General features: G+C 41.2%; 1 protein-coding gene across 7 annotated transcripts in view; it reads left to right on the top strand.

The window, feature by feature from the left end:
* SGCG (sarcoglycan gamma) overlaps positions 1-21961 on the top strand; it is a 131634-nt gene extending 109673 nt beyond the window's left edge. For 6 of the 7 annotated variants that reach the window (XM_019447988.2, XM_053900957.1, XM_019447981.2 and 3 more), the window contains 3 exons: positions 3515-3587; positions 18135-18258; positions 21187-21961. In XM_019447988.2, the coding sequence (XP_019303533.1) occupies positions 3515-3587; positions 18135-18258; positions 21187-21360 (371 nt within the window). In that variant the 3' untranslated portion in view covers positions 21361-21961. The remainder of the gene's footprint in view (positions 1-3514; positions 3588-18134; positions 18259-21186) is intronic. The other variant, XM_019447982.2, reaches the window with a different exon arrangement.
* Positions 21962-22802: the final 841 nt, after the last annotated feature.

Below are 22802 nucleotides of genomic sequence, written 5' to 3'. Positions count from 1 at the left end.
TGCTCCCGCTTTGCTTTTCTTAGATGTGTTGATATTCCCCTTTTAATCACAGAATGATTCCATCAGTGCTAAACATCACTTCCCAGTGCAATGACTTCTCTAAACTCCTGTAGGAAGTCGATGACCTCTTTAAATTACCCTTCCAACCTAAATCCTCATATTAAATGACTTACATTTCTCTTGAAAGTGGCATTTAGCTGAAATTTATTTTTTTAACCCATTGGAATAGACCTTGTGGGTTTTTGGGGGGGGGGGGGGAGGGGGGTTCTTTGTTTTTATTTTTGCTTTAGAGAGAGAGAGAGAGAGCACCTAAGCAGGGGACGGGGCAGAGGGATAGAGAAAGAGAATCCCAAGCAGGCTTCATGCTCAGTGCGGAGCCCAACTCAGGGCTCAGTCATGACCCTGGGATCAAAAACTCAGCCAAAATCAAGAGTTGGACACTCAACCAACTGAGCCACCCAGAAGACCCTAGACTTTGGTCTTTAATGAGGAGTTTTAAACATTTACATTTTGCGGCACCTGTGTGGCTCAGTCAGTTGGGCGTCCAACTTCGGCTCAGGTCATGATCTCGCGGTTTGTGAGTTCGAGCCCCATATCGGACTCTGTGCTGACAGCTCGGAGCCTGGAGCCTGCTTCAGATTCTGTGTCTCCCTTTCTCTCTGCCCCTCCTCACTCATACTCTGCCTCTTAATAATAAATAACATTAAAAATTTTAAAAAAATAAAACATTTACATTTGTTTTGATAACTGTTCTATTTGGGGTTATCTGTGTGATATTATTTCATGATTTTTATATTTTGATCAACATTTGTTTGGATAACTGTTCTATTTGGGCGTATCTGTGTGATATTATTTCATGATTTTTATATTTTAATCAACATTTGTTTGGATAACTGTTCTATTTGGGCGTATCTGTGTGATATTATTTCATGATTTTTATATTTTAGTCAACATTTGTTTGGATAACTGTTCTATTTGGGTGTATCTGTGTGATATTATTTCATGATTTTTATATTGTAATCATATGGAATTTCAGTCTGAAACAAGCCTGGTATAAGGCGAGATGCAGAGAAACCAGTTCATGCAAGTACTTTTTGGCCATTATAAGGACTTCGGATTTGTTTTTAATGCAATGGAAAGACATTGAATTGTTTCAAACGGTGCTTTCTGATCTACACATTTTAAGATCAATATAACCTATTACAAGGGAAAATAGATTATTTGGAGGAAAGAGAGGAAACAGTAAGACCATTTAGGAGGATGTCAACTGAACAGGCAGTAGATGCTGGTGACCTGGCTGGGTGGCAGCATTGGCCACTGAAGGACACTAATGACTCCAAATTAAGAACTGACATACAAAGACGTGCCAATGGATCAAACGGGTGGCAGATATTAAGAGAGGGAATCAAAGACCAAAAGATTATATTTGTTTCTGGATGATGGCATTATTCTCTAGATACTGGAGAAGACTGAGGAGGAAAATACATTTTCAAAACAAAGACTAGACAATTAATGTTTTAGATGCATAAATGTACGGTATGTCTGAAACAGCCAAATGGATATGCCAAGTCAGCTCTTGGATATGTGAGCTATTTAGTGCTCAGAGTTCAAGTCTTGACCAGAGATAGAAATGAGGGCATCATCGGCCAAGTGAGTTCTGAGAGATACCAACATTAGAGCCTGCCAGATAAAGGAAGCATAGCCAGCCAAGGACAGTGTGAGAAGGCAGAGAGTGGTGGGAGAAACGTCACAGGAGCCATTTTCTCGATGCCAAGAGAGGCTGTGTTCCCAGAATTTGGGCCGAGGAAAGATGAGGATGGAAACTGCCATTGAATATGTCATCATGGAGGTCATTATTATCTTACCAAGCATTTTCTTTGGAGTATTAAGGCAAAAGGCCGTTCACACTGGTGGCAGGATAGAATGGACCGGAGGCAGTAGAGACACCATGTGGGAGTCTGGCTGTGAAGCCAGTGGAAATCTTTCTTGTTTCTGCACCACTTGTAAAGCTCATTTCAGTCCATAAATACTCAGTGCACATGTGGAATCAATCTTAATAAATAGTTATCAGGGTAGACATAAAAACCTAACTGGTGTCTAGGCATATATCAGCCACTGTTTGGGCAGTAGCATTCTTACTGAAATACGTCTGTATTTCTGAACCGAAGGAACCTACAGTAGCCACGGGTAGGGAAGGATGGGGCAGCCTAGAGCAATTTCCCCGTCAGTGTTGGGTCATGTCCATGAACTCTAGAGTTCATGGGTTCTGTGAACTCTTCACCACCATTCCAACTCCTCTTATACCACAGTCTTACTACAGATCTTCATATGAATATCCATTCATCATAAATTATTCTGTGTTCCAGGAGAGAAAGATGGAGTCATCCAAACTATTGACATTTTATAGTGGAAATGACCAGACCATTTACTACATCTAATCTTAGTGATACATTCTTTAAAAAAAAAAAAAAAAAAAAAAAAGCGTTGTAAGACTAGGCTTTTTTTTATAAAATTTTTTTTTAATGTTTATTCATTTTTGAGACAGAGAGAGACAGAGCATGAATGGGGGAAGGTCAGAGAGCGAGGGAGACACAGAATCTGAAACAGGCTCCAGGCTCTGAGCTGTCAGCACAGAGCCCGATGCGGGGCTCGAACTCACGGACTGCGAGATCATGACCTGAGCCGAAGTCGGATGCCAACCGACTGAACCACCCAGGTGCCCCAAGACTAGGCTTTTTAAATTACTATGCTTCCCTTACACAAATGGTTATACAGGATCATACTATACAGAGTTATTTAAATGCATTATTTATATAATGATATTTTATAGTCGAACTTTTTTTCCCAGTTTAAATTAGATTATATGACCCTAACTAATATGTCCTATCTTCCACAAGAAACAGATGTTACACCAATGATATATTTTTATATCATCTTGGTTGGGAATACTTCATATGAATGCATACATAAGGGAAACATAGTTACACTGAAAATTAACAGAGATTTACTGAGAGTTATTTTATGAAACCATTTACAAAACATCTAGTGTAATGTATGCAAATAGGTCCTGAGGAATGTTACTTTGAGGCCAAATAGTAATAACAGAAGTAAGGTCATACAATTTGTGCATCGACAATTTCGATGACGGAGAAATTAAGGATGATACATACCAGTTGATAGGCTTTATGCCTGCCTTGTACTTATGTCCATTACGATACCCACACATCATTGTAACATGACTAAGTGGTTATATTAGAAAGTAACTGTTACACCCTTAAAGACTAATTGCCGACTTGTAGTTCCTTGTAAAAGAGTGCCCTCTGAGAATAATTTCAGCCCCCTGGAAAAGTTACATTAGTTCCTGTATATTAGTTGCAGTTTCTTGCCTCCATCTGCCCAGATTCAGCAACAAGCTCAAAGTCCACTTGTGCTTTAGTATATGAACTACATGTTTCATTTCCTTGATGCTGTTTATCTGACTTCCGTACAAAGTTGCATCTCTGGTTTTGTTTAGGGCCTGAAGGCGCCCTTTTTGAACATTCAGTGGAGACCCCACTCGTCAGAGCCGACCCGTTCCAGGACCTGAGGTAAGGATTCTGTTCACATTTAAACTCTTCCATGGAAGGTACCTGGATATGTGCTGGAATAATATTTTAGCCGTTATCACCAGCATCTGCCTTATTCCGTTCACCGTCTTTATTCTCATCATGTTCCACTTACCGGCTAGTGGCAACTTGCTAAAAGCCAAGGACACTAAAAAGCGCTACAGATTCCCTACGCTTAATCCGCCCCCAACAGAACACTTACCGCCTTAACCACTTTTAAGCGTGCAGTTCGAAAGTATTAAGTACATTCGCACTGTTGTGCCACCATCACCACCACCCATCTCCAGAATTCTTTTCATTTCGCAAAACTGATACTCTGTGGCGGGTAAACTCCTCCCTATTCTCACCCGCCACCAACCCTGGAAACCACCATCCCGCTTTCTGTCTCCATGAATTTTATGACTCTAGGCACCTCATGTAAGCGGAATCATACAGCATTTGTACTTTGTGACCGGCCCTTTCACTTAGGATAACGTCCTCAACAATGTGTATCTTTACCTAATGTCAGAAGATATACGGTCACCCAGTTCCAGATGCAAAGGGATTCTTCATATGGGGTCTCCGTGTGCCTATGTGTATTTCGCTTTATCACTGCACTACCAGATGACATGTATTCCAATATTATATTTGTATTTTATAACAAAAAACACTTTTTTATTGAGTTATTTTTAAAGTTTATTTATTTTGAGAGAGAGAGAGAGAGAGAGAGAGCGTGCACACACGAGCAGGGGAGGGGCAGAGAGAGGGAAAAGACAAAATCCCAAGCAGGCTCCATGATGCCAGCGTAGAGCCCAATGCGGGGCTTGAACTCATGAACAGGAGATCATGACCTGAGCCGAGGTCAAGATTCAGATGTTTAACCTACTGAGCCACCCAGGCACCCCCAAATACTATTTTTTTTAAACATTTTTTATTTATTTTTGAGACAGGGAAAGACAGAGCATGAACAGGGGAGGGTCAGAGAGAGGGAGACACAGAATCCGAAACAGGCTCCAGGCTCCGAGCTGTCGGCACAGAGCCCGACGCGGGGCTCGAACTCACGGAGTGCGAGATCATGACCTGAGCCGAAGTCGGCTGCTTAACCGACTGAGCCACCCAGGTGCCCCCCAAATACTATTTTTTAAAACAAATGTCTAAAGTCTAAGGCATCGCTCAAAATTATATTCAAATATATCTCTGAAATATACATGTGTAAATATGACAAATTTAAATTTTGATATTTGCTCAAATGATAGTCATAGAAGGGTGACAATTACTATTTAAGAAAAAAGATAATTTGTATTTAAACTAGATTTGCATTTCTTATAGCAAAATCATTTGAACTTGAAATAAAGGCAGAACAATTAACATTCTAATATATTATGTATCATAGAAGAAATAAAGTACAGTCCCGGCTTTACACCGAGAAGCCTTGTGACCTTGGCCAAACCTTTTGAAACTATTTTTTCTCATTTATAAAATGCTGGTAGTAATACATATCTCAAAGGATTCTGGGAAAGATTTAATAAGCTGTTAGGTTAAGAGTATTTTGTAAACTGGAAGTTGAAGACACATAATCATTTTTATTATCAGTATTATACCAAGTGAATAATCACACTAAATGGAATAAAAGGAAATTAAGCATTTCTCTTATCTTTAATGCCTAATTAAATATTAGTCAAAAGCAAGTGAGAGTTTAATTTATCTTACCCACTTAGAGAACATTTGCAGCATGAAAATAAATTGTGACTCTAATTACGTGAGAACAGTTTCATTAATTTTGATAAAGGGTCATAAGATCAATATTACAGAATTATTATAGTTAGGAAAGAAGAACATTTCACTTTTCTAGGATACAAAAGTGATGCAATATCTTTAAAACATAATCCCATTAAAACCATTTTGAAATTATAAAATCATACCAATTGCAGAGATACCAAACTCCTTTTTGAACTAAATGTCACTGTCTTAAAAGATACAGCGCTTGAAATTAAACCATTCATCTTATGTTGTCCATCAGGATATAAATCTGCCTGTTCTACAGCAGACCCTTGCTAAAAAAGAAATGGCAGACAAGTATCCTCTTGCTTTCTGAAACGTGACATACTGTGGGACGTCACGTAACCCAGGCATTATAACCAAGTTGACTGAGGAAATAACGAACTTGTAAGAATTCCTGGAGGAATGGGGTGAAGCTAGAAGGTATCAGCTAACAGGCCCTGAATGTCACGCATCTGTGCTCCGTGCTGTCTCAAAGTTTATCTCATTTCGTCATCAACTCGACCCTAAAAATTATCAGCTTCATCCCCATTTTATAAAACAGAAAGACTGAGATCGAGATAGCGGCGTGTTCTAAGCAAAGATTAAAGAGTGTCCAAAAGATCATCCAAATTCAGCTCTGACCCCAAAGCCCACGTGCGTTGACTAGATTGTCTCCACCAGCTGAGTGGACCCCTGAGTGGTTTATCCTTTGATTTACAGCCAGACTCCACTAATCGATTAGATGATAGTCATATTTTCTTCTGTAAATCCTTACTATAAACCTCCCACTTTTTCTTTCTGAGTCCAGTACCATTACTATTCTTGGCCCAAGTACAGTGAAAATGATTCTAGAATATCCTGAAAGAATGTGGATTTTGTAGGGCTGAGATCATAATGCATTTGCAAATATATCTCTGAAATATACATGTGTAAATACCACAAACTTAAATTTTGATATTTGCTCAAATGATAGTCGTAGAAGGGTGACAATTACTATTTAAGAAAAACGGTAATTAATTTGTATTTAAACTAGATTTGCATCTCTTATAGCAAAATCAGTCACAAGGACAACATGAACTCTGACATGCTGCCTTCATTTTGACTTGCTGTTCATTCATATGTTATGTAATTCATTGTTTTTTTAAAATTTTTTAACGTTTATTTATTTTTGAGACAGAGAGAGACAGAGCATGAGCAGGGGAGGGGCAGAGAGAGAGGGAGACACAGAATCCGAAACAGGCTCCATGCTCTGAGCTGTCAGCACAGAGCCCGACGCGGGGCTCGAACTCACGGACCACGAGATCGTGACCTGAGCCAAAGTCGGCCGCTCAACCTACCCAGCCACCCAGGCGCCCCAGAATTCATTGTTTTTTTAAAAAATTGAGCAAAAATGTACCAGACGTGTTTTTGTGCCAGGGTAGATGCTAGTTCTGCACTGATAAAAGGCATGGTTCCTGCTCTTCACGATTTTAAAGTCTGTTGGGAAGTGAAATAGGCAAACAAGTTAGAACAGTATAGTTCCTTGCTCTGATGAAAGTCCAAAATATAGTGAGGGCATAGGAGAAAAAGCTCAAAACCTTCCCGGGGTTAGCTGAGATGATGTCACAGGGAAGGAAGCATTTGAACTGAAACTTAAGGAATCGGGAAACATTAACATCACAGGGTAGACTCTGCAACCCAATAGGGATGTGATGGCAATTGACTAAGTGACTATTTGTAAATTGCTGGAAACAATGCCTAGCACCTGGCCAGTAATACAGGTGTGTCTTCATTAGGTAAAGTAAAAGGAGAGGACGCGGAAACATTTGCTCCTGTTTCAAACACTTGTAAATACGAGTTTACTTCTAAATAAATAAATAAATAGGAAGGAAGGCAAGGAAGGCAAGGAAGGCAAGGAAGGGGAGAGGGAGGGAGGAAGGAAATAAATACTTATAAATCTATATTGTAGACTTATAAACATTGTTCAGCTAGAAAGCGAGACAAGCTCATCCTTAGGTCTCAGTAACAAAGAGGAAATTCATTGTACTGCTAGAGAATCAGGATCCCATCGAGATGGGGGGCCGGGACCTTAACGTATTATGGGACGGGATGCCAAGCCACAGCCTAGTGTGTGTGAAATGCTCAGGCTGAGACGCCCTGTACACCCTGGTCTCCCATAGAAGTTATTGTAGAAAATGTGCCTGGTAGTCTAAAGATGCTGCGACTTGGGCCCTGGGTTGGGTGACCCAAAAGAAATCAGGAACTACAGGCCTTTGCTTGGCCAAGACAGGGGGACTATATCCACACTGCCTCATAAGATCTCAGAGCTGGAAAATTAATGTTAAAAACTGCACTGAAGTCCAACTACTTTGAAGAAAGTATCCCATTACCCATGACATAAAAACACCTATGGAAGACAGTCATTGCCGAAGATGCGTTTACTACAATAATAATAATAATGCAAAGACATAGAATTAGCAGCCTCTACAAGTTACCCCCTGAAACTCCAAGTAAGAGAGCAAAGTGAGAGATTTTTAAAAGATATGAATAAAGGGCTCAAAGAGGAAAAAAATGTATTCTTTAAAAAAATTTTTTTTAATGTTTATTTTTAGTTTTTGAGAGAACAGACGGGGGAGGTCAGAGAGAGAGGGAGACAGGATCTGAAGGGGGCTCTGTGCTGAGAGCGGAGAGCCCATCAGGGGAATTCACAAACCACAAGATCATGACCTGAGCCGAAGTCGGATGCCTCACCGACTGAGCCACCCAGGTGCCCTCAAAGAGAACAAAATTTTGAATACAAGGTTAGGCAATGTCACAGTCGTATGAAAATGGCAGATTTGAAAAATAACAATAGAAATTCTAGAAGTGAGAGATCAGGTAATTAAATTCCGTGTCACCCAGCAGTTGGTTCCTCATCTCATTCTGCAATAAAAGAAGTCAGGATTCTTTGAAGAAATGGCTCATTCTAGGACGGGGGCAGCGAATGCAGAAGATGAATTTGGAACATTTTGCAGTGCCAGCGAATAAGCTATGCTCAAAAATCAAAACAGCGAGGGCACATCAAGAAGACCCAGGAGCCACATGAACGAGCTCCCGATCGAAGGACTCCCAGTCACAGCTGGACAATTTAAGCAAAAAAAAAATCTTAGCATATTGAATTGTAACCAAAGGAGGTCGATATCGAATCTCCGTGATTTTTCGTTTCCATCGAATACACTGTAAAGTGATGAGTGGTATTTCAAAATGACGGTGTGTATAATATGCAGAAATGGTATCTTTTGTAAATACTTAAACTTCTGAAAAACACAACGTTAACTTAAAACTGTGTAACGGGTGCGTAGTTTTTCAGCTATCTTTTAGGACGGAGAGCCCTGCTCTGAGTTGTCTATTCCACCAAGTTTTACAAAGCGTGGGTTTGGGATGTGAACATACCTGGCCAGTGCGCCTCTCAACGTGCCTGATCTGATTTATTGCTCCGCGAGCAGTGTAAGGGTCTGTCTTTCCTCACCTTTTTACCTGTATTTTGCACTGTCAGACTTGATGATCTGTTTCATGTTATCTTGTGTTATTTTACTTTTCATTTCCCTAGGGACTAGTGTGGTTCAGCATCTTTCACATTTCTATTTTGTTATTTAAATACTCAGCCTTCTCTTCAGATCTTATAAATCGTTCCCTTTTTATTTAAGGCTGCTTCTCCTGGAACGGCCTTCCATCTCCTTTGCTTCTTTAATGACTCTTTAAAATGGATTTGTAGAGGGGCGCCCGGGTGTCTCAGTCAGTTAAGCGTCCAACTTCGGCTCAGGCCATGATCTCATAGTTCATGGGTTTGAGCCCCGCGTCGGGCTTTGTGCTGACAGCTCAGAGTCTGGAGCCTGCTTGGGATTCTGTGTCTCCCTCCCTCCCTCTCTCTCTCTCTGCCCCTCCCCTGCTCGTGCTCCATCTCTCTCTCTCTCTCTCTCTCTCTCTCTCAAGATAAACATTAAAACAAAATTTTACTGGATTTGTAGGGATTAAAGTATAATATAAAATATTCTGAATATTAACATTTTTCCTGTTAACATTCTACTTTTAATGTTTATACACTCAAGTTTATTTATAATTTCATTCATTACATCTGGATTTTAAGACATAACGTGAAACTTTCCTTACAGAAAGAGGAAGTCAGGCATGTTGCTTGTCTGGTTTTGCCTTTTACATTATGATACATTTTAGATCCCTGATGCCTTTAGAGTTTGTTCCTGTATCAGGTATCAGGTGTGAAGCGTGGGTCTAATTTTATCTTTTCCAGTCATCCAGCCACCGGAGCCAGCAACTAGATTATCTATTAGAAATTCCACCTTTGTCGCTACGATTTGAAATAAAACCTTTATCATCTATTAAATTTCCCTATGCACGTGGGTCTGTTTGTGTATTTTCTGTTCTGTTCCCCTAGTCTTCCTGTTCAGGTCCTAGTCCCAACCTTGTTAAATAGGGTATAAAGTTTATTTTATTTTATTTTATTTTATTAAGTTTATTTATTTATTTTGAGTTGGGGAGAAGCAAAGAGAAGGAGAGAGAGAATCCCAAGTAGGATCCATATGGGCAGCACGGAGCCTGATATGGGGCTCGAACCCGCAAACCATGAGATCATGGCCTGAGCCGAAACCAAGATTTGGACGCTTAACCAGCTGAGCCATGCACGTGCCCCTATAAAATATAGTTTAATGTCTGGTAGGACTAGTCTCTCTCCCTCTCTCTCTCTCTCTCTCTCTCTCTCTCTCTCTCTCTCTGTCACACACATGCACACATACCCTTGTAGCTTTCAATATTTCTCTGCCAGTTCTTGCTTATTTTTCCGAACTTGAGCATTAACTTATCTAGTTCAAGAAAAGCATATTCTTTTATTAGGATTATCTTAAATTCATAAATTAACTTGGGGAAAACTGACATCTTTATGTCATTATTTACCCGAAAAACATGGGATGTCTTTCCATTTGTTGAAATCCATTTTTTCCCTTTCAGGAATACTTAAAAGTTTTCCTTATGTATGTTTTTCACATTTCTTGGAAGTTTACCGCTAAGCTCGGCACCCGGGTGGCTCATTTGAGTATCCAACTTCGGCTCGGGTCATGACCTCAGTTCGTGAGTTCAAGCCCCACATCTGGCTCTCTGCTGTCAGCACAAAGCCAGCTTCAGACCCTCTGTCTCCCTCTCTCTGCCCCTCCCCTGCTCACTCACTCTCTCTCTCCCTCTCTCTCAGAAATAAAGATTTTCTTTTAAAAAGTTTACCCCTAAGCTCACCTTTGTCGCGATTATATCCCCTAACAAGTTACCACTGTGGATATGAAAGCTACTGATTGCCGTGTGATAATTTTATATAAACAACCTTACCAAACTTTTTATTCTTTGAGTCAGTTTTATGTTGGCTCATTAGGGTTTTCAGGTACGCTGTCCTATCATCTGCAGATAAATATACTATTACGCCTTCTTTTCCAACTCTGTGTCTCCGATTGGTTTCTGATGTCTTATCCCGTGTCCCAGCACTGTTAGCGCCATGTGAGGAAGAAGTGGACGTAGCGTAATCCTTGCCTTTTCCCAGTCTGAATGCAGATGCCCCCGGTGTTCCCCCATGAAGACGATGTGAATACGTATTTTATAAAGCAAATAAATACCAGTTTCTATTTTGTGTTGAATGGCCGTTAGACTTTGTCAAAGACTCTTTAGCCCTTGTGGAGATGGCCATGTGTATGTGTTCTTTAGATGTGTTAATACAGTGTATCATGTTCATGGGTTTTCTCATACCACACCAATCTTGCATTCATGGAATCAATTCTACTTGGTCACGGTATATTCTTTTCTTAAGTTGGTGTTCAATTCCACCTGCCAATATTCTATCTAGAACCTTCGCGCTCATATACGCTTAGTGATGTCAGTCTGTAACTTTCTTGTTTGTGTGCTATTTTCGTAAGGTTTAGGTAACAATGTTATCCATGCTTTTCAAGAATGGGGAAGATTTCCCTTATTTTCAGTGTTCTGGAATGATTTGTTGACAATTGGGATGCTCTGATCTCTGAAGGTTTTTGGTGGAATTCTCCCTGGAACCATATGGGCCTGATTAATTTTTTAAATATAATTCCTTAAGAGTGCGATTCTTCTTGAGGCGCCTGGGTGGCTCAGTCAGGTAAGTGTCTGACTTCAGCTCAGGTCATGTCACCGGTTGTGAGTTCGAGTCCCGTGTCGGGCTTTGTGCTGACAGCTCGGAGCCTGCAGCCCGCTTCGGATTCTGTGTCTCCCTCTCTCTCTGCCCCTTCCTCACTCCTGCTCTGTCTGTCTGTCTGTCTGTCTCTCTCTCTCAAAGATAAATGAATATTAAAAATTAAAAAAAAAAAAAAGCTTCCAGCTTCAGCTCAGGTCATGATCTCACAGTTTGTGGGTTCAAGCCCTGTGTCGGGCTCTGTGCTGACAGCTCAGATCCTGGAGCCTGCTTTCGATTCTTTGTCTCTGTCTCTCTGCCCCTCCCTCACTCCTTCTCTGTCTCTCTCTGTCAAGAGTAAATAAACATTAAAAAAATAGTGCAATCCTTCTTTAACTGATTTTTTTTTTAATTTTTAACACGTATTTATTTTTTGAGAGACAGAGAGGGAGTGCGAGTGGGGTAGGGGCAGAGAGAGAGGGAGACACAGAATCTAAAGCAGGTTCCAGGCTCTGAGCTGTCAACACAGACCCTGATGTGGGGCTCGAACTCATGAACCATGAGATAGTTACCTGAGCCAAAGTCGAGTGCTTAACCGACTAAGCCACCCAGGCACCCCCAATTCTTCTTCTTGGAGAAATTTGTCTGTTTAAACCTTTACCTTTATAAGGGTCAGTTTTGATCAACTGTTTTTGCCTAGATAATTATTAACGTATTCTTGGTTTTCACATATATTTGCATATGGTCTGAAAGTGTTATCTTGGGAATATTTTAATTCCTTCTCTTTCAGTGTTTTTTGAAACAACTCATTGATAAAAAATCAGTGTCTACAAATGGATGATTAACAAATGAAGCATTGAATTGATCTCACCCAGCTTGCATAATCGCATTCCTCATCCCAAATATTTATTTTTCATTTATCACAGGTTACTATTCCAAGTCTACTTAAATACTGAAAGTAATTTGTGCCTCATGGTAATTGGCAGTTTATGGTGTGGCTCGTTTTCCTTAATTCTAGAAATTCCAAGAAAAAAGAAAAAGTCATAAAATATCAAAACAAAACATAGTACATTTAGTCAACGCAACAAGTGGAAACAGTTTAAAGAATTGAAAGTTTCACCCAATAACAGGGGGTCTGCCTGGCTGGCTCAGTCAGTGAAGCCTATGACTCTGCACCTTGGAGGTGGGGGTTCCAGCAGTACATTGGGTGTAGAGATTACTTAAAAAATAAAATCTTAAAAAAAAAAAAAAAAGTTTCATCCAGGAACAGAATAGTGAAAATAAACCCTTAGGAACTTGAGTGTATTGGAAAACACCATTTGGGCATTAGGAAGGGAACGAATTCTTTCACAACCACGTTTGCTTTTCAGATTTAGGTCTTTGATCCAACCAGATTTGTTTTTCGTGTGGGGTATATCTTATGTTTCAGTTTCTCAAATTTCTGGATTTGAGATTTAACCCCCTACCTACAGTAAAGTCCCTAACTTTTAATAGGGGAATTAACCATTTATATTGATTGTTGTCACTGACATACTTGACATATTTCTGTGGTCTTATGTCGTATTTACTGTGCTTGTTCATTTCATTTTTTCTTCTTACTGACCTTTGGTTAGATCAAGAAGCTTTTCCTTATTTTCCCTCTGGTATTTTCCTCTACTGGTTCCGTTTTTATTCTTTTAATGATTACCCTTTATATTTTACATGCATGGAGATAAATTAATACTTTCTGATGAAGTTTAAGTGATTATCATTCTCTTCCCAAATTATAAAAAAAAAAAAATTTAAGTTATCCCCATCTTGTTTCCACTTTGCTTTTACTCATATCTCCGTTTTCTGTTTTTCAAGCAATACCTATTCAGCTTTACCCACACAGTGTGTTGATTATTCTAATGTCCACCATTAGATGGTGCTTGCAAAATACTCTTTTTGCAAAATACTGCTTCTTGCAAAATACTCTTTTCCTCTGGTTTTAGGTCCTAGAAGTACTGTATAGATAGTAAACTTTTCCCTCTGGGCCTGAAATGTCTAGTCCCTTCATAGTGGAATGGTAGTTAAGCTGGGATAGATTTTTAGGCTGATGGTACATTTTCATCAGCATTCTCGAGATATTATTCATTACTTTTGGGTCTTTGGTGAGCAACTTCATTCTGAATATTTCTCATTAATCTCACAGTTTTGCAGTTTTACCGCCAAGTGTCTGGGTGCTGGGTATGTCTTAATTCATACTTGGGTATTAGGTTGCCACTTCAATGTTAGGAACTCTTGTTATTTGTGAATTCTGGAAAGTGATTAACCGTGACCTCGTCATTTCTGTGTCTTCTCATTCTCCAGAGTACAGGCGTTCTTAACTTGTGGTCTGTGGATCCCCTGGGTATCCAAGAATAGAATTTAGCGGGCTAATGATTTTGAACGTGAAAAAGAAATCCTTCATTTTCGCTGACCTCCAATTCACATTTTGCATTCCTTTAGCTATAAATGAGAGGCAACAAACCACAATAGTATCAGCAGTTTCTTTGACTTTTTCATCTGTAGAAGCCAGAGGTACCTCAGTATCACGTAAAGGTTATAGCTAGTATCACAGAATACGTTACACACTCTTCCCTGCTTTGAAATTACACTAGTTGTAAGACCTCCGACCAGATCTTATTTAATACATTACTAAACAAGCTCATAAACTGCTGTATCACCCATTGAAAGATATTTTTACATTTGTATTTAAAAGTCATTAGTTCCCTTTGAAATTCTATGTGCTTTATTTTATGCATTGAAAAACATTAAACTTCTATTTCAGATTTTACATTTCTCGTTTTTCCACTGAATTACCAAAGCCACATTACAACATCCTATTCTCTTTTCATATGTGGCATGCCTCCCATTTAGCCTGCCAGAAGACTTCAATTTTTTTATTTCATGAATTTCTACTTCCTTGGTTTTCATTTTTTTTTTTAAGTTTCACTTATTAATTTTTGTGTGTGTGAGCGAGAGAGAGGCAGAGGAAGTGACAGAGAATCCTAAGCAGGCTCCGTGCTGGGAGTGTGGAGCCTGACTGGGGGCTCGATCCTACAAACCGTGAGATCATACACAAAACCAAAATCAAGAGTCGTTCGCCCAGCCAGCTAAGCCGCCCAGGCGCACCTGCTTACCTGGTTTTTAAGTCTTTCTTTTTCTACTCTGGTCTTGTTCTGTGAGCATTGATTTATCTCTTTGGATGCCCTGAACTTAGTTACGTGTTAGTCCCTTTCTGACTGATCTGTTATCTCTAGTTCCTCATGTTGAGAGATTCGCCCATGTGGTTTGGCAATTCTGGGCGTTCATGCCCTTTGGCTCTTCATCTGGGAGAAGCGGTCGGGGAGACCCTTCCATTTGCCTTTCATGTCTGTTTCACTTTCACTTCTGCCAGGGCCCTACAGGGGGCACTGTTCTGAAGCCAGGGTTTATAAGTCTTTCTCAGGTTGGGCTCCTGCAAGGCCTGAATAGTGTGTGCGTTTGGGTTCTACACTAATGCATGATTGAAGACTCTCTGCTCACATCCCCGAACGAGCAGCCTGCTTTAGGGTTGTTACCATGCTGCGTTTCACCTCCCATCTGTGTGCCCAGAGCCCGTTTCCAAACACCTCTGTCCTGCCCCCCCTACCCCCTTCCCGTAGTTGGCCACATCTCCTTCCTTGTAGAGATTTAAAATACCAGTCCACATGGCATTAGTCTGCCCAGTACCTGCAGGGCTCCGGCATTTCAACTCCCACTCATCACTCTAGGAGTTTCTTGTGTTTCTGGCACAATGAAAATGCCCTTTGTTTGTTTTTTATGCCTAGTACGTGTTTTAATGTATTTTGTTTTCCCATTGTATTTTAGCCAGCATTTATGTGTAAGCGGGCACTGAGAGGAGAGCTCTGAGCTGCTTATCTGTCTTGAGCAGACTTAATAGATTTGTCTGTAAAACATAGCTGGAATCGGGTCATTCCTCTGCTTACAGCCTTTCATCTGCTTGAATGTTAGACTCCTAAAGGCAGGAAGCTTGTCTGCCTTGTTTGCTACTGTTTTTCTACAAACCTAGAACAGCACATAATAGCACTTTATAAATAAGGGTGAAATGAATTAAATGCATTTTCCCCCACCACGTTTGGGTTAAAGACGAACACAGTGAACAGGGCCTAGTGGTCGGCATGGTCTGCCAGGGGACACAATCTAGCCCTTGCATGATTTGGCCAGTGCTGCCTCAAGGCCAGCTTTTCTGGTCAGTTTGCGTTTGTGCTCCCTGCTCCCTCATCCTCTTTGCAAAATTTGGACTTAATGGGAGCCTGAAAGGGCTTGAAATCAAAACATTATCCATACATTTCAATAACTTTTCCCCTTTGTTTGGTACTAACATGACATGAACAAGAAATATTCTAATCAGATGTGATTGACCAGTTACATGCCCTAAACTCAAAAATGAATACGGGCCAAAGTTTGGGAAGTTACTGAATTCTTTGTGTCTTTACTTAAAAAGGAACACAGCTTAAAACTCACCTGCTTTAACAATCACATTATCTTAATTAATTGTATTTTTATAACACGAATTGTGTGTGAGCATGTTTGTGTATTTACACACACAGCTTATTTACTTAGTGTATTTCTGGAGCAGTGTTCAAAACTTTTTGTTCCTCGTGTAAGTCACGAGTAAATATGTTTTTTGAATGTTTATTTATTTGAGAGAGTGGGGGAGGGGCAGAGAGAGAGAATCCCAAGCAGGCTCTGGGCTGTCAGTGCAAAGCCCAGCATGGGGCTCGATCCCACAAACTATGAAATTATGACCTGAGCTGAAATCAAGAGCCGGACACTCAACCGACAGCCACCCAGGCCCCCCCAGCCATGAGTAAATGTTTATATGTTCATATTTGAAGAACGGGCTCGATATCTAACCGGCAAACTAAAATATAACAAAAGAGAAAAAAACAAGTTCTTTTATATCTGACTGTTGCTCAGTGTGTTTTTGGAAATGTGTACTTCAGAGCTGTCTAATCACAGCCTTTTTTGGTAAAATGTGTCTTAACTTGTGCTGAACTGATACGTTTCATCTGCAAGGTTAGAAGTGATGCAAAGGGGAAGAAATTTGCTATTCCAGAAACACCGTATTATAACCTGGCTAAGAACTAGTGATTGGTCCTGCTGGAGTCATTTTGTGGTTTGATGGCTGATCTTGAAACACACTTGCCTTCACTAGGGTCTTCAAGATCACCAGTGGTTTGCCTGAAAGGGACCAGACCTCTGCAAGTTGCTTCCATGCTTTTCTCCCTTCCTTTCCTTCCCCATCCCCCCTCCCTTTCTTTCTATCAATCCAGGCAGGAAAAATGTAGATAATTAGCAGATGGCAAAGTGGCAAAATGGGCAGGCGATCCACAGACCAAATCATCTGGATATATCTAAGTGTTACCCCATAACGTAAGCTTAACATAATTTGACCAATACATTCCATACATATCTCTTAAGTGTTTTCTTGTACTCAATGTAAATATAAATTTCAAAATACATAACATCAAATTTTTCATATTGAGATGTACATAAAAAAAAAACGAACCTTTGTTTTCTGTAACAAAGAGTGGTAGACAAAAAACTTGCCAACTGAAGGTAGCAGTTCCTCCGAGTCAAAGGTCTATGGGGTAAATATTCAATCAGTTCAAATGAGAATTAACAATCTAGATACTTCTGTCCTCTGGAGCTGCTCCCTTTGTCTCCCCTGCCCATGCCTACCCTAATCTTACCCTGCCGTGGGTGGATGACAGACCTGTACCCTGTATCCTGTTCCACTTCTTACTGATCTTTAAACATTTCAGTCAAATCAGCCTTCCAGACTTTGGGGTTGGGTTGCCTTAGGTTGGGTTGGGCGTTGCCTTGGGTTGAACCTTTCAAGTGATGATGGTGTGCCATCTGGTGGAAATTTAGTGTTTTTTCAGGCAGAGGCAAATGGAATTTCTCTGATCCATATATTCCCCGGCTCTGTATCTATGTTTGACTTAGTCCCAAGGAGATTCTGATAGATTTTACAAAAACAAAGCCAGCTGAGGCCAGCTTCCATCCTGCCAGTATATCAACTCTACCAGTTCATTTCTTTCCCAAAAGAAATCTTTGCATTTGTAACCCTCCTAAGCTTTAAAAAAAAAAAAGCAAACAAAACCTCAAGGCTAAACATGCATTCTATTTTATGAACAGGTGGCAAATGAACATGTTATCCTTCCTTAAATCTGTCTTTTTCCCCAAACAAGTTTGAGTTTTCACTAAAAAGAAAGCTTTACAGAGTTTTCACAAGTAGCATTTTCTTTTGGTGTGTAATATGCAGGGTGCTTAACCCTGCCATCTGAAACTACTATGTAGGGGTAGGGCTGTCTACTGTTTTATCCGTTTTTAGAGGATACTGATTTCGTAGACTCTCACTGATGGGAAGTTAATTTCCTTACTGAAACTAACACATTATTTCTGGATTGGTCAATAAGGCGTATACACTCTAGTGGCATTCAAGCACGACACGATGGTGCTTTATACTTTATTAGTTATATTTTCATGCAACGCCATCAGTCAGTGAGGGATTCCTGGGGAATTATTTTTAATACTGTTTTTTTTTGTTTGTTTGTGTGTTTGTTTGTTTCTTTACCTCATTTCAGATTAGAGTCTCCCACACGGAGTCTAAGCATGGATGCCCCAAAGGGTGTTCATATTAAAGCTCATGCTGGGAAAATCGAGGCCCTTTCTCAAATGGATATCGTTTTCCAAAGTAGTGATGGAATGGTGAGTTCAGTGCGCCAGCTCCTGTTGTGTATTTCCTGGTGATCCTCACATCCATTAAGGTATCGTTAAATTTATGGCCGTCTGTAAACCGACTGAAAAGAAGGCAAGAGACAATCGTGCATTTCAAGAAGAGCCAAGGACGGTTAGAGTTATTCTGTACTGGATCCAGACAGTATTCTTTGCCTGGTATCTGTGCTGTCCAGTCTCTTGTTATTTTCATCTGGGAAAGAATACTGCAGATTTTCCGAGCCACTTCCTGTGGATGCAGCTTCTCTCGATGTGGCGGTCACTGGGAGCTCCCCATAAATGACAGCCACCAGCGCGTATTGCCTAGACCGCTATGCTTTCTCGCACCAAATTAAGTTTGCGTGCAAGTTAAATGTGAAAAATAAGAGCTTTAAAAGCCACAAGAAGGATGACATCTGGAACTTCAAGTCTGGGAATGAAACGTCACCGACACAAGCCAAAGTTCATAACAAAGCAGTAGAGCGCTTGCTGCTCAATATTGATTGTCCTAGTACCAGATCAGTTCGCAGGTTACCTGTTTGAGTTCGGGGAAGTTAACAGGCCTCTCCGGACCTGGACCTGTCTTCTCATTTGTCAAGTAGGGAAAATAATACTTGCTTAACTAAGTCACAGACGATACCAATGTGATAATATGGGTGACAACATTTTTAAATTAATTTAATATTAACAGGAAGGGACAGTAGTAGCAAACGTAGACCATGAGAGGTGGCCCACGTGTGTGGACAGGACCTGTCCGACGGCAGCCTGCCAGGAGAATAGAACAGTCATCTGGTGAAGCCCCTTCAAGTTGTAACTTAAAACGTTATGATGTCAGGAGCAGATAGATGCAAACGTGAGAAGTCAAGAATTCTGGTATCTCATTACCACATCGTAATGTGACCACATACTTCAACTGTATGACCTTGACAAAATACATACCGATTTTAATTTTGAAATAATGTCACTTGTTTCCATCAATGAGGTCATGTTTATAATTGCATACAGCCTGACTCATAATTGAAGTTGCTATCCCTTCTTACTGGGAGCTAGCTCCAAGTGAGGAGATGTCTGGCCTCCCACAAGATATATTCCCGTAAAGCCCAACGAAGATGAGCAAGGAACTGGTATGCGGACTACTAAGTGACTAGAGTTTGCTAGAAGAGCAGGAAAAAAATAACTAGAAAAGAAGCATCACCAAGTAACCATAAGAAAGGAGAGCAGACAGAACCCAAAGCACTGGACAACAGCATGAGTAGGTTCCACGTTTAAAAACAATACAGTCCACATTTCCCTTCTTTTCCTCTGACCGTGTCCCAGACCACAAGGCAAAGCTTTGCTTCTAATACTGTTCCACCCGCTACTTCACACAGGAGTGGCCCACTTCCCAAGAGTACAGACTGCACGCATCAGTTTATGTATATATATGATCGGAGTCCGTGAGGGCACCCGGATGGCTCAGTCGGTTGAGCGTCCGACTCTTGGTTTCAGCTCAGGTCATGATCTCACGGTTATGAGTTCGAGCCCAGCACTGGGCCCTGCACTGCCAGTGCGGAGCCTGCTTGCGATTCTGTCTCCCTCCCTTTATGCCCCTCCCGCGCTCGCACGCTCTCTCTCTCTCTCTCACAAATTAAATAAACTTAAAATTTTTTAAAAGTTAAAAAAAAAGGGGCGCCTGGGTGGCTCAGTCGGTTGAGCGTCCGACTTGAGCTCAGGTCACGATCTCGCGGTCCGTGAGTGCGAGCCCCGCGTCGGGCTCTGGGCTGACGGCTCAGAGCCTGGAGCCTGCTTTCGATTCTGTGTCTCCCTCTCTCTCTGCCCCTCCTCCATTCATGCTCTGTCTCTCTCTGTCTCAAAAATAAATAAAACGTTAAAAAAAAAATTAAAAAAGTTAAAAAAATAAGATTGGAGTTTGTAGATAAGAGTATGTAAATAAAGAAGAGTCCAGCCTTGTTTGCAAGGAAGAACATTGAGCCTGCCTGCGACACACCTTAATTCCTGCTAACAAGCGAGCGCCCTGGAGTGGGTGAGATTTGGCTACTCGGTGAGAGGGTTCTTCTTTCTTCATTCCGAGAATTTCAAACGTCAACTAATGACCATTTGTTTACATTTCAGTTTCAACTAGAATGGGAGCAAAAACCCCAATAGCTTTTACTCACTTTCAGTTGGCGTTAATCTGTGTGTCTGCTGTTCCTCCACACCTACGAGAAGGCAGCACAGTTTCAAATATTTTAGAAACTAGGGAAATGGTTGGTGGCTAATCGGATGAATGTAATTGCCTCTTCTAGGAAAACAAAATCAACAGAAATCCCAACATTCACAGGTAAAAATTGTGAAGGGACGCCTGGGTGGCTCAGTGGGTTAAGCGTCTGACTTTGGCTCAGGTCATGATCTCATGGCTTATGAGTTCGAGCCCCGCATCTGGCTCAGTGCTGACAGCTCAGAGCCTGGAGCCTGCTTCAGATTCTCTCTGTCTCTCTCTGTCTCTCTCTGTCTCTCTCTGTCTCCCTCTCTCTCTCTCAACAAAAAATAAATATTAGGGGCGCCTGGGTGGCTCAGTTGGTTCAGCGTCTGACTTCGGTTCAGGTCATGATCTCCCAGTTTGTGGGTTCGAGCCCCACGTCAGGCTCCATGCTGACCGCTCAGAGCCTTGGAGCCTGCTTCGGATTCTGTGTCTCCCTCTCTTTCCGCCCCTCCCCTTCTCGTGCTTTGTCTCTCTCTCTCTCTCAAAAATAAACATTAAAAATTTTTTTAAAGAAAGAAAAATCTGATCATATAATGATCATATAAGACTTAAGTCCCGTGCCTCATTTCATTTTCTATGCAGAGAAAAAACTAACCTGTTTGGAGCATTTGGAGATACGAGTTTCATGCTGTCCCGCTCATCCCACTGGACCACTTCATCTCTTGTTTTCTCCCAAACAGCTCGTGCTTGACGCTGAAACCGTGTGTTTACCCAAGTTGGTTCAGGGGACTCAGGGCTCTGCCGGCAGCTCACAAGAACTCTATGAAATCTGTGTGTGTCCAGATGGGAAGCTTTACCTGTCCGTGGCTGGCGCGGGTACGACGTGCCACGAAAGCAGTCACGTCTGCCTCTAAACCACCTCCATCTTCCACCGAACGCCTGCCTCATGTCCGTGAGCTTTACGGTACTGACCTCAGGCCTTCACACTGAGCAACTTAACATCCTATAAAACCGAGATGGTGGATGGGAAGTCGGAGGACGGAAAAACGTGCCAACGGAAGTAGGATGCAACTACGCGCTCTCAGAACGGTGTGTACTTATGAGACACAGACGTCTAGCAACAGCAAACAAGGAAATGTTTGTCCCACTACATTTATTTTCATCAGAACCGCTGTGACTTTTCCTTTTCTTTCTTGTAGATAATCTACAGTGAAAGATTGAATTGCTGTGTGGAATTAACTTAGGCTGTTCAGTTGTGAATATCTAATTCCCCACAGAAACAGCATTGGTCTAAATGCCCCCAAAGTTCAATGTGGTCCCGTTATATCACTCAAACCCACACACTCATTTTAACGCACAGCGTGTCAGGTCTCACGAGAAAATCTTCAGGTTTTAAGGGGACTTAGGTGGATCTGATTTTCAACATGTAGTCAAGGGAATAAATTCTACAAAATCAATCATGTTTTCTTTATGCATAGTCAACAAGCAATAAAAATCAACCTACATTTTCACAAACTTCAGTTTGTCTTTTATGTCCTCTAATCCTCTCTCCGGCATTCTGAGGTAGGTATCATTTTCCCCCAAGTTCCTGGTGATTAAAAAAAGGTTCAGCTTGGGGCGCCTGGGTGGCTCAGTCGGTTGGGTGTCCGACTTCAGCTCAGGTCACGATCTCGCGGTCCGTGAGTTTGAGCCCCGCGTCGGGCTCTGGGCTGACGGCTCAGAGCGTGGAGCCTGCTTCCGATTCTGTGTCTCCCTCTCTCTCTGCCCCTCCCCCATTCATGCTCTGTGTCCCTCTGTCTCAAAAATAAATAAACGTTAAAAAAAATAAAAAAAATTAAAAAAGGTTCAGCTAGGACAAGTCAGAAGGTCACATAATCGCCAGTGAAACGAAACCGAAACGTGAGCCTACATGTCAACGGCTGTTCTCGCTTCAAAAAACTCTGGCATATTGTCTCATTCCATCCAAACACCAACTACATGGTAACTGTGTAAATGGGATGATACTCATTTGACAAGTGAAGTAACCAAAGTCCAAAGGGGTTTTGTCGCCCACCAGGATCAGAGAGCCAGGAGGGGGTGGGACTCATAACTGCCCAGCCTGTGTATTTACTTCTGACACAACAGTAACGGACTGGCTGCTCCTTAGACTCTCTTCATTTTTGAAAATATGTTTAATACCAATGGGTCGCACATGCCACTGTAGAAATCAAACAGGACACACTGAGCCTGTGAAAACGGGCTAGCTTTGTGTGAATGAATCGCTCGCTCATTTTGTTAAATGCCGGTCGTCACAGAGTGGTGGCTTTTTGGTTTTTTAATGTTTTGTATTGTTTTGTTTCGTTTTTGTGTTTTACCA

The sequence above is a fragment of the Panthera pardus genome, unplaced genomic scaffold, assembly GCF_024362965.1.
Source record: "Panthera pardus isolate Hobbes unplaced genomic scaffold, ASM2436296v1 HiC_scaffold_1, whole genome shotgun sequence".
In the NCBI taxonomy this organism is placed as follows: Eukaryota; Metazoa; Chordata; class Mammalia; order Carnivora; family Felidae; genus Panthera; species Panthera pardus.
Note: the sequence above shows the minus strand (reverse complement) of the source record. Positions and strands in the feature narration are given on the sequence as shown.